This window comes from Hemiscyllium ocellatum, chromosome 2 (genome assembly GCF_020745735.1).
Source record: "Hemiscyllium ocellatum isolate sHemOce1 chromosome 2, sHemOce1.pat.X.cur, whole genome shotgun sequence".
NCBI lineage: Eukaryota > Metazoa > Chordata > Chondrichthyes > Orectolobiformes > Hemiscylliidae > Hemiscyllium > Hemiscyllium ocellatum.
The window spans coordinates 87,483,528-87,496,316 of record NC_083402.1 but is presented as its reverse complement, the minus strand read 5'-3'; the positions used below and the strand labels follow the sequence as shown (position 1 = coordinate 87,496,316).

Sequence of the window (12,789 nt, the reverse complement as noted above, 5' to 3'; positions counted from 1 at the left end):
CGAACCAGCCGGCAGTGATGTTGCTAGGACACAATAATAAACAGAGAGTAACTGCAAGTCGTTGGCTTCGCAACTGATCGGACTTCTCCATCCTCGATAAATATGCAGGCACCTACTTAGATCAAAAGAGCCGTGCCGGACGTAAGTCAGATAAAAGTTACAGGCACCTAGTGTACGGTGAATGTTCACTAAATTGGTGCCTGGAGTGTACGAGGTTATCCCAAAATGCTGAGTAAATAGGGTCTGTATTCTCTGGAATTTAGAAGAATGAGAGGTGATCTCATTGAAACATTTAAGATTCTAAAGAGGCCTAATAGGATAGACACTGACTGGTTGCATTTATCTAGCACTTTTAGGTTAAATAATCCAGGCACTTGCAAGACTTGCCATCAAGTAAACAATGGCAAAAGTGAGGACTGCAGATGCTGGAAATCAGAGTCTAGATTGGAGTGGTGCTAGAAAAGCACAGAAGGTCAGGCAGCATCGGAGGGGCAGGAAAATCGATGTTTCAGGCAAAAGCCCTTCATCAGGAATGAAGGCCTAATGTAATCTAGACTCTAATCAAGTAACTGTATCTAACCAGGTGTAACACAGAACCAATAAGTAATAGGAGGATCTAAAACAGAAATTGCTGGAAAAGCACAGCAGGACTAGAAGCATCTGTGGAGAGAAATTCCCCGACCTATCAGCCAGCTCTCAGAATATGGGAGCTATAATTTAGAACTAAGATATGGAGAAATCTATGTGTTTGGTTGGATGTGAATTTTTGGAATTTTCTATCTTAGAGGGTTGTGGATCATTTTGTATACTATAAGGCAGATACAGACAGACTTTTGGGCTCTCAGAAAAGTGGAGTTTAACTTGATTAATCATGACTACGTTGGATAGTAGAGCTGGCTCAATGGACTGTATGGTCTTTTCCTACTCCTATTCCTTATGTTCCTGATGCTCAGCAGGAGAAGGAAATCATGACTGAAAGAAGAGGAGAAGACACCAAAAGTGGTAGAAGTACCAAGGCATAAAGCTGGGCTGACTTGGCAATGCAACCATTAGATTTGGCTGTTTGCAGTGAACAGTCTGCCAGGATGTGCAGCCCTAATGAGTGTCATCACCCAATAAAGCTCTAGATCAGTGCATTAAGAAAAACACATCTCACACTCTCACTAGCTTGCCAGGCTAATTCACACTGGAAACTTTCTCCACTCAACCTAAGGTTGTATTGACGGTTCAGGACTGGTGATTGTGGTTGAAATATCCCTGTTGTTATGAAAGGGTTTTTGTCTCTGTTCCAGGTGTGGATACACTACTGACATTGTGCAGTGTTTGTTACTGAAGCTGATTTGGATTTACAAGTCACACTATTATGTTTATATTGTGGACCAATTGGCAACAAATTAGTGGTGATAATGTGCCATTTACTGTGTGGCTATGTTAATAATGCTGCATTTATAGAGTCATAGAGATGTACAGCATGCAAACAGACCCTTCAGTCCAAACCATCCATGCCGACCAGATATCCCAATCCAATCTCGTCCCACCTGCCAGCACTTGGCCCATATCCCTCCAAACCCTTCCTATTCATATACCCATCCAAATGCTCTTAAATGTTGCAATTGTACCAGCTTCCACCACTTCCTCTGGCAGCTCATTCTATACATGTACCACCCTGAGTGAAAACGTTGCCCTGTAGGTCTCCTCTGTATCTTTCCCCTCTCACCCTAAATCTATGCCCTCTCGTTCTGGACTCCCTGACCCCAGGGAAAAGACCCTGCCTAGTTACCTATCCATGTCCCTCATAATTTTATAAACCTCCTATAAGGTCACCCCTCAGCCTCCGACGCTCCAGGGTAAACAATCCCAGCCTACTTTCACGCAATATTCCAACAGTGGCCAAACCAATTTCCTGGGAGAAAGTGAGGACTGCAGATGCTGGAGTACCAGAGTTGAAAAATGTCGTGCTGGAAAAACACAGCAGGCCAAGCAGCATCCGAGGAGCAGGAGAATTGACATTTCGGGCATAAGCCCTTCTTCAGCCCAATTTCCTGTACAGCTGCAACCTGGCCTCCCAACTCCTGAACTCAATACTCTGACCAATAAAGGAAAGCATACCAAATGCCTTTTTCACTATCCTATCTACTTGCGACTCCACTTTCAAGGAGCAATGAACCTGCACTCCAAGGTCTCTTTGTTCAGCAATGCTCCCTAAGACCTTACCATTAAGTGTATAAGTCCTGCTAAGATTTGCTGTCCCAAAATGCAGCACCTCACATTTATCTGAATTAAACTCCATCTACCACTTCTCAGCCCATTGGGCCATCTGGTCAAGATCTTGTTGTAATCTGAGGTTATCCTCTTTGCTGTCCACTGCACCTCCAAGCACTTTTAGGCTAAATATTCAATGCACTTGCAAGGAGTGTCATCTAGTAACAATATCTAACTAGATACAATAGGAGGATTGAAAACAGAAATTGCTGGAAAAACTCAGCAGGACTGGCAGCAACTATGGAGAGAAATCAGAGTTAATGTTTTGGTTTGAGTGACTCTTCTTCAGAACTGATTGTACCTAGGAGAAGGTTGTTATATGTGTTGGAGAAAGGATGGATTGTTTGTGGTAGCAGCCCAGTGTGATGGTTTCCTCTACAGTGGGGAGGACAGCAGGCCAGGCAGCATCTCAGGAATAGGGAATTCGACGTTTCGAGCATAAGCCCTTCATCAGCTTATGCTCGAAACGTCGAATTCCCTATTCCTGAGATGCTGCCTGGCCTGCTGAGCTTTGACCAGCAACACATTTTCAGCTGTGATCTCCAGCATCTGCAGACCTCATTTTTTACTCTACAGTGGGGAGACAAAGCACAGACTGGGCAACTGCTTTGCAGAACACCTACATTCCATTTTCAAAAATGACCCTGAGCTCTCCATTGCCTGTCATTTCAATGCCTCATTTTCCACTTGGAAACCCTGCAACCTTCTGCACCCAATATCAATTTTAAAGATTTTAGGCCTTTCTCCCATATCTTTATCTCAACCCCACTCATGAGGCCTTGTCATCATATGGGCTGCTACCACAGACAACCCATTGTCAGCTACTAACAGTCTCCATTAGCAGCTTTTCATTCCCCCAGACTGACCTTTACACATTTCTTTGTCTGCCCAATTGCTTTTCTCTCACTCTCTCTCTCTCTCACTCTCATCTGGGCTCCATCTCCACCTATCATTTACTCCTCCCCTCTCCCATCATCCTTTCTGTAGCATATATAACCACATTTTCCTAACCTACAAGCAGTTCTGAGGAATGTCCACTGGACCGGAAACATTAACTTTGCTTTCTCTGCGCAGATGTTGCCAGATCTGCTGAGTTTTTTCAATAATTTTTGATTTCCAGCATCTGCAGTTTTTTTTTGTCCAGTATATCTTTTTTAGACATAAGGGGCCTAAAACTGTTCATGATGTTCTTGATATGGATGGGAGGAACCCCTTGACCAATGGCCTCTCCAAACTGCTCTGATGTTCTGGATCCCAGAAGTCACTGCTGTGCACAGGCTTTGGAGGCCCATAAAGCTAGGAAGAAAATTATAGGGAATGATTGAGGAGATGCTTTTTGACTCCTCCTCATTAAATTTGGCATTTTACCTGGGCCCGCATATGTAATCAGTTGAGTAGGTAAAATAGCAAGAAGAAACTTGACCTGTCCCCAAACAGAAGCAGATCCCACTTTTCAGCCCATCTCCTTGAAGACTCCAGCTAGTGTCTTTACAGAGGTGTCACTGCTCATTGTTGGTTGAAAGGCAACTTGCCTCTTTCCTCTTGTTCCACACTGGGAGAATCTTTTTTAATTTGGAACCTCGATTAACCGGCATTCGATTATCCATGTTTCAGATTATCTGGCAAGATCATAAGGTCTCAATGCTTGGCTAAACTCTGTTGTCCAGCATTTGATTATCTGAACAAAATACTCCCCACTTGTGTCGTTTGGATAATCTAGATTCCTCTGTAAATTGGCAGCCACTGCAGGATCCTGATTACATTACGCCAGCCTGTAAAACCAACTTTAATTTTTTTCTGTTGACAATGATTCAAACAAGACTGTTGACAGAAAAAAGTATTGCTGACAATTCTTTTGCACTACTGTACCATCTCTTGTAGTGATATGGGAGTTTCCCTGTTTAGCATCAATGTAAACATTGTTTATTTTGGGTTCCTGTGCTATAAGGATTTGCATTCTAGTAGTTTAGCAAATAGCTTGGGATACTCTATTTTATGTTTTACTCGTGACTGTGTTGGTTTGACTGTGCAAGAGCTCAGGATTTTCATTCTTTATTGCAACTTATTTAGCCGGTTGGTTGAAAGCAAGTAAATGAGCCAATTTTTAATTACTTTTCCATTTTTTTATTGAGTTAAATATTATGAACAATACTTGAGCCAATCTTTAATCACTTATCCAGTTTTTTACAGAGTTAAGTATTATGAACACATACTTCCTAACTTGAACTCCTGCAGTTTCACTTATCGGGTCAAGTAAAACTGCAAGTAACACCCACCACCAGCATACAATTATTACATATTTAACAACCTTTTTATAATTATGGGACAAGATTCCAGTCTCTCTGAAATTATGGTCCTGTTTTCAGCAGATGTCTCTATTTCATTGGAAGATTATTTCTTCTTAGTTAACAAACTATTGGACCTGGTATCCACTTCCTTTTGGTGACATCCACATCCTTTCCAGAGTAACAGCTTAGCAAAATAAAGGGCAGAAGAAGACCAATTAACAATATGAAAAGTTTCAATTAAGCATGGTGACAAATCTGCACAGTGATCTCTGTCTCACTTTCTCCTCCCTTACCAGCCGTGTTGCTTGTCCTTCGAAGTGAAGATGTCCAAGATCCAATGTCTTGGATATTGGTAAGTTCTAGTGAGTATGTAAGTGACTGCTAAAGCCAAGCTGTGCCTGGAAGTTTCTGCTGCAAATAGAACAGGATTCTGAAGATGATTGAGTTCTGGACAAGCAGCTGGCTGAGAATTTCTGGTCCTTGCATTTCTTTTGGCCTTTGATATGTGCTAGCTTTCAAATGAATCTGCATATTTCTTATTTGATTTTGTCAGGCACAGCATTCCTAACCAATTTTCTTCTAGAACCTAGAATCAATATCAAAATTCCCAAGCAAAACCTCAGTGTTTCCATATTGTGCTTCCATTGCTATTACAAACATTACAGACTTTCCATTCAAGATTTGTTTTAATAAATGAGTGTTAGTCACTCTGGATGAATGAATATTCCTGATGAAGGGCTTTTGATCAAAACATCGACTCTCTTGTACTTCGAATGCTGCCTGATCTGCTGTACATTTCCAGCGCCACACTTTTCCGCTCTGATCTCCAGCATCTGCAGTCCTTTCTCTTGGGTGAATGAACAGTCCACCTCACTTGTTACTACCTCAATATGATGAAGCTTCCAAAGCAGGTCAAGTAAGCTAGTTTAGTGTGATGCAGGTACATAGTTCAGATCTTGCATGTCACTGCATAGTGGACAGAACTAATGCTCAATAGGTTTTCAGTCTGATGGGCACACTTATTCCTTTTCGTTCAAAGTCTACTGAAGGCTACACTAGCTTTGGTAATCTTGCTTGTATGCTGTCATCAATAGACACAGTTTGAGAGAGTTTGCAAATTATATTTTCTGGTCATAGGCTGAAATTTTAGGCTCAGGATGGGGCTTTCCTGGAACAGGCTGGCTCATAACTTCACTTTCTTTTTTATACTGATGTTGTGAACATGTGTTGTAAACAAGTCTATATTATGCTGCATGACCAGCTCTGATTCTGCAGCTAGTGCACAAATATCAGCAAACTAGAAATTACAAAGAAAATAAAACCAAATACCGTGGTTGCTAGAAATCTGAAATAAAAACTGAAAATGCTGGAGAAACTCAGCAGATCTTCTCTGATTTCAGGATCATAATTGTTTTCCTTTATTTGCCATGGTATCCCACATGGTTTTTAATTGTTGCTGCCCCAATATATTTTACATAATATTACAGATGACACGTGACACAGAAACAGGCCATCTGGCCCAACCAGTCCATGTTGGCAGTTATTCATCACATGAGCTCTTTGACATCTTCCTTCAACTAAATTTATCATCATAACTGTTTAATTCCCTCTTCTTCATAGGCTTGTTTAGCTTCCCCTTAAATACATCCATAATATTCACTTCAGCTACTCTGTGTGGAAGTGAATTCCACATGCTTACCATGTTTTTGGGTTAAGAATTCTTTTCTGAATTTCTTATTGGATTTCTTTGTGCCTGTCTTATATTAACAGCTTTTCCAGTGATGTTGTTTCACATAAGTGGAACTAATCTCCACTGGGGTTTTAGAAACTAGGGAGTGGAAGTTTTGAGAAGATATGTAGCTCAGGTTGTGGTTCAGGTTGTAAGTTTGGTTGCTGAGCTGGTAGGTTCATTCTCAAATGTTTCATCACCACAGTGAGTGTCCATTGATGCGCTTGTGTTTTGTCCCACTTTCTGTTTATGTGTCTTGGTCTTTTAAGGTGGGTGATATCATTTCCAGTTCTTTTTCTCAGAGATTGGTAAATGGGGTCCAATGCTTGGAGTCCAAATCTAGGTATTTATTGATGGAGTTCCGGTTTGAATGCTAGGCCTCTAGGAATTCCCGTGCGTGTCACTGTTTAGCCTGTCTGAGGATGGATGTGTTGTCCCAGTCAAAGCGGTGCCCTTCTTTGTCTGTGTGTAAAGACGTTATTGATAGCTGGTCATGTCTTTTGGTGGCTAGTTGGTGTTCGTGTATCTTGGTGGCTAATTTCCTGCCTTGCAGGATATTTTGTAAATGAGATTTGTTTTGCTGATTGTTGATATAGGGTCCTTTAGGTTCATCAGTAGCTGTTTCAGTGTTTGTGGGCTACCATGATGCCAAGGGGTCAGAGTCTGGTAGTCATCCTCGAGATGTCCTTGATGTACGGTAATGTGGCTAGAGTCTCTGAGAGTGTTGTGTCTTCTTGTTTGGGTTTGTTGTTTTGAATTGGCGGACTGTGTTTATCAGGTATCCATTGTTCTTGAATACGCTGTATAGGTATTTTTCTTCTGCTGCTCGTAATTCCTGTGTGCTGCAGTGTGTTGTGATTCATTTAAATAGTGTCCTGATGAAGCTTTGTGGATGTTGGGATGATTGCTCCTGTAGTTGAGTATCTGATCTGTGTGTGTTGCTTTCCTGTAGACGCTGGTACACAGTTCTGCATTGACTGTTTGTTCCACTGTGACATTTAGGAAGGGAGTCTGTTGTTGTTCTCTTCCTGTTTGGTGAAATTTATGCTAGCAAGGATGTTGTTATTGATCTTGTAGGTTTCCTTTAATTTGTTCCGTTTCATGATGATGAAGATGTCATCCACATAGCTTGGGTTGGATTTTAGGGAAGGCTGTTGGTTCGAGTCTCTGCATTACTGCTTCTGCTAAGAATTCTGATACACTAGGGACTATTAGAAGAGTAAAATCAATTAATCCACTATCTGCGTAGCTTCTCCTTTCAATGTTTTGGGATGCAGGCCATTAACTCCAAGTAACTTGTTGATTTGAAGTTCTACTAATTTATACAGCACAATATTCTTACTAATAATACTATCTCCAAGTTTCTAATTATTGCAAAACCTTTGGTTCCCTACTATGTTTTTATGACTTCTGTGAAGATAGATACAAAGTAACAATTAATCTTTCCACTATTTCCTTATTCACTGTGATTTTCAGGACGGCAACCGATAATGGGAAATGTACCACAGGGATCAGCACTAGGCCCATAATTATTTACAATATGTATTAATTGGATGAGGAAAGTGAATAAATTGTAACCAAGTGTGTGGATGATGCAAAAATAAGTGGGAAGGTAAATGGTGAGGATAATACAAAGAGGGGATCTGATTGAATGGTGGAGCAAACTTCATAGGTTGAATAGGCGAAAGTGAGTACTGCTGATGCTGGAGATCAGAGTCAAGATTACTGTGCAGGAAAAGCACAGCAGGTCAGGCAGCTTCCCAGGAGTAGGAAAATCGATATTTCTGGCAAAGGCCCTTATCAGGAATGAGGCTGGGAGCCTTGGGGGTGGAGAGATAAATGGGAGGAGGGTGGGACTGGGGTGGGGGGAAGGTAGCTGTGAGTGCAATAGGTGGATGGAGGTGGGGTAAAGGTGATAGGTCAGATGGGAGGGTGGAGCGGGTAGGTGGGAAGGAAGATGGATAGATGGGACAGGTCATGAGAATAGTGCTGAGCTGGAAGGTTAGAACTGGGATAAGGTGGGAGGAGGGGATATGAGGAAACTTGTGAAGTCCACATTGATGCCCTGGGGTTGGAGGGTCCCGAGGTTGAAGATGAGGAGTTCTTTCTCCAGGCATCGGGTGGTAAGGGAGTGGGGATAGAGGAGGCCCAGGACCTACATGTCCTCGGCAGAGTGGGAGGGGACATTGAAATGGTCAGCCATGGAGCAGTGGGGTTGATTGGTGCTGGTGCCTGGGAGATGTTCTCTGAAGCACTCTGCGAGTAGGTGTCCAATCTCCCCAATGTAGAGGAGACCACATCGGGAGGAACGGATATGGTAAATGACATGTGTGAAAGTGCAGGTGAAACTTTGATGGATGTAGAAGGCTCCTTAGGGGCCTTGGACGGAGGTGAGGGGGGAGGTGTGGGTGCAGGTTTTGCAATTCCTGCATTGGCAGGGGACGGTGCCAGTGAGGGGGGATGGTTTGTTAGGGGGCGTGGACCTGACCAGGTAGTTGTGAAGGGAATGGTCTTTATGAAAAACATTAGGGGTAGGGAAGGAAATATATCTCTGGTGATGGGGTCCGTTTGTAGGTGATGGAAATGGCAGAGGATATTGCGATGTATGCGGAGGTTGGTCGAGTGGAAGGTGAGGACCAGGGTATGTTACGTCCTTGTTGTGGTTGGAGGGGTGGGGTTCAAGGGTGGAGGTATGGGACATGGATGAGATGCGCTGAGGGCATCATCAACCACGTGTGAGGGGAAATTACGGTCTTTAAAGAAGAAGGCCATCTGGTGTGTTCTGTTGTGGGATTGTTCCTCCTGGGAGCGGATGAGAAGAGGTGGAAGAATTGGGAATAAGGGATAACATTTTTGCAGGAGGCAGGGTGGGAGGAGGTGTAATCCAGATAGCTGTGGGAGTCGGTGAGTTTGTAGAACATGCCAGTGTTGAGTCGGTCACCGTTGATGGAGTGGCCCAGGAAGGGGAGAGAGGTGTCAGAGATGGTCCAGGTGAATTTAGGGTCAGGGTGGAATGTGTTGGTGAAGTTGATGAACTATTTGACTTCCTCGTGGGAGCACGAGGTGGCGCCGATGTAGTCATCAGTGTAGTGGAGGAAAAGGTGGGGAGTGGTGCTGGTGTAACTCCAGAAGATAGAGTGTTCTACATAGCTGACAGGTATAGCTGGGGCCCATGGGGGTACCATGCGGGAACCCCACCCTTCCAACCACAACAAGGACAGAACACTCCCCAGTCCTCATGTTCCACCTCACTGCTTACATCGCATCATCCTCCGTGATTTCCGCCACCTACAAATGCACCCCACCACCTGAGATATATTTCCCTCCCCATTCCTGTCCGCTTTCCGTAAAGACAGTTCCTTCTGCGACTACCTGGTCAGATCCACATCCCCTAACAACCCACTGTTCCCTGCCACCGCAGGAATTGCAAAACCTGCACCCACACCTCCCCCTCACCTCCGTCCAAGGCCTCTAAGGAGCCTTCCACATACATCAAAGTTTCACCTGCACTTTCACACATGTCATTTACTATATCCATTGCTCCCAGTGTGGTCTCATCTACACTGGGGAGACTGGATGCCTACTCGCAGAACGCTTCAGAGAACATCCCATTTATGTCTCCACTCCCAAGGCTCCCAGCCTCATTTCTGATGAAGGACATTTGGCCGAAATGTCGATTTTCCTGCTCCTCAGATGCTGCCTGACCTGCCTTTCCAGTACCACTCTAACCTTGATTGGTTGAGTGGCCTATCTCCGTTTCTATGTTTTATGGCTTTACAGTCTTGTGATTATAATTTTCCACTTCTTCTAAGGTTCCCACATTTACTTTTATTAATCATTTTCTTTTTACATCGCCACAGAAACTTTCACAATCTGTGTTGTGTCTATTGCCTATTTTCTTCCTCTTTAACATAAGCTTGGTCATCTTCACTGAATTATTAAACCCTCCCTATCCTCATGCTTGCCAACTTAAAAAAACAATTCTTCTTTTAGTATAACCCTTTCTTGAACTTCTCAGGTTAGCCACAGTTGCATGATTACTTTGGACAATCTTTTGGTTAATGGTAATATTTCTTTTTCTTGTCAGGTTTGGATGGAACAATGGCAGCAGTATGCACAGGATCACCACAGCAGTAATTCCCTGAGGTGTAAAGACTTCAATCAAAGGCCATTGTAGGTCACAAATCATTTGAAACATTGCTGTTCAGCAATTAAACAAAGGCAAAATTTTACATATTTTAAGTCTGTTTGAATAATTTCAATGTTTACTGTTGTACTCTACTCCTTGTAACCAAACAAATGAACTACAGTAACTATCTAAAAATCAATTCAATTTCTTAGAAAGGGAAGCAGATCATTTGGTTCAAACAGCCTTCTTTGGTGATTTATCTTACACATTTGCCTATTTTTGACACTGTACCCATGCCAATTTATTCTTTCTTCCTACAACCATTTATTCAAATGATTCTTAAATGCTGACATGGACATTCTCTGGACATTCATTCAGGCTGAAGTGGAGGCTAAATGCCTGCATTATATGGAGAAGTAGTTTTAAACGTGATTTTCTCCATAGTGGCCAATTAATGGCCAAAGAGCAGACAAGCACCCAGTTAAGGGTGGTAGGTGGGTTCATGACTCTGGAGAATCTATCAGTGGCTGTCCAACATAAAAGCAGCAGCAGGAATCAATAGAAGATAACTTAGGGAAAGGGTGCTTCAAAATGGAGATTTCCTCTCGCAAGCAATTTAAGTTTAAATTAAAAATTACACCATTGTGGCCAGGGTAGGAGGATTCCTCTGCAAAATGTTTTGAGACTGCTGCTTTATCCAAGTGGCCAGGCAGAGGTCTGGCTCTGCTGCCTCTGGGTAACTAAACTGGCCCTGTTACCAGAGAAACCTAGAAGCTGACTGGAAAATTTCTATTGATCTCCTTTACTTCATCTTAAGTTGGCATATGGATAGATGGACCCGCTCCACCCTTGCCACCATTCTGTAAAAATTACTGTGGAATGGATGGAGCCTGCCAGGCACGGACAGCTTCCTAATCTAATGATTGATAAACACATCTATTAAATGTGGACATAGGAATGCATATAGTCGTCTTTTTCCCAGGGATGGGGAATTGAAAACTAGAGGGCATAGGTTTAAGGTGAGAGGGGAAAGATTTAAATTGGGCCTGAGGGCCAACTTCTTCATGCAGACAGTGGTGCATGTATGGAATTGGCTGCCAGAGAAAGTGGTTGAGGCAGACACAATAGCAACATTTAAAAAAAGTTTTGGATAGGTACATGGATGGGAAAGGAATAGAGGGATGTTGACCAAATGTAGGCAGTTGGAACTAGCTGAGTGGACACCATGGTCAACAGGGGACCAGTTTGGGCCAAAGGCCCTGTTTCCATGCTGTCTTTCCTGATGAAGGACTTATGCCTGAAACGTCGATTCTCCTGCTCCTCAGATGATGTCTGACCGGCTGTGCTTTTTCAGTACCACACTCTTCGAGTCTGTATCACTCTGTGACTCTATAACAGATCCCTGTGTGACATCTGTGCTTAATTTGAGCCATTTTAAAAAAAAACTATCTTTAATTCTAGCTTCTTGTTCTCTCCCTGCAGGAATGTTTTTATTCCAACTTGGACTCTCCCCTTGTAGTTGTCTCCAGCAGTCTCCTGTTAAATTGTCTCTAGCAGTCTGCTCTATGGTGTGCTTTCTAAGATTTTCTGAAAACTCATCTGCACTGTACTTCCTATCCTGTCTACCAGATCTGTTCCCTTCTTAAACAGTACCAGATTCTTCAAAATGCAGTTTTAAAAAAAATTCATAAGTTGAAATCTAACATTTTTCTTCCCAAGTGTACTCAATGTGGAACATGGACAAAAGATGACTTTCGAAGAAGCTCAAAAATAAAACAATACTTTGTTGCATCAAACATTTTAATCTTGCTAAAATGGAAGAGATTGCAGTCAAAGTCGCTGTACGGATTCGACCTCTGCTTCCGAAAGAAATCCTCCACAACCATCAAGTTTGTGTTCGGGTTGTTCCCAACACACAGCAAGTTGTGATTGGGAAAGATCGTGCTTTTACATTTGATTTCGTATTTGGACAGAAATCATCCCAAGAAGACGTATATTCTGCCTGTGTAAAACCTTTAGTGATATCTGTAATCGAAGGTTATAATGCCACTGTCTTTGCTTATGGACAAACAGGATCTGGGAAAACATATACGATTGGTGGAGGACATATAGGTAAGTTTTTTTTAAAGAAAATATTTTCTTTGTCCATTTGCTTTGTAACTGTTATAAAATGCCTCATTTTATACCACATTATTGTGGAATATCTATTTAATAATTATTGACAGTATGTTAAATGTAAACCACACTAATGTTAATGCATGTTTTGAAATGTGGTAGTCTAGTTCAATCTCAGTGTAATGTATCTGAGTGCCAAAATCTCCCACCTAGAGTTTCTTATCTTTCTGTGCAGCATAGGCAGGCATCCATAAGCAGCTCCCATA

General features: G+C 42.5%; 1 protein-coding gene and 1 long non-coding RNA gene across 2 annotated transcripts in view; both read left to right on the top strand.

The window, feature by feature from the left end:
* The first annotated feature begins 47 nt into the window (after positions 1-47).
* Positions 48-12,151, top strand: LOC132828216 (uncharacterized). The gene is made up of 3 exons (XR_009646087.1): positions 48-141; positions 10,367-10,452; positions 12,128-12,151. It is a non-coding gene; the product is annotated as an uncharacterized LOC132828216 (long non-coding RNA).
* Positions 12,152-12,177: 26 nt separating this feature from the next.
* The window catches only part of LOC132825920 (kinesin-like protein KIF27), a 114,438-nt gene continuing 113,826 nt past the window's right edge, over positions 12,178-12,789 (top strand). Inside the window, exon 1 of the mRNA XM_060841556.1 lies at positions 12,178-12,520. Coding sequence (XP_060697539.1) covers positions 12,223-12,520 — 298 coding nt within the window. The 5' untranslated portion in view covers positions 12,178-12,222. The remainder of the gene's footprint in view (positions 12,521-12,789) is intronic.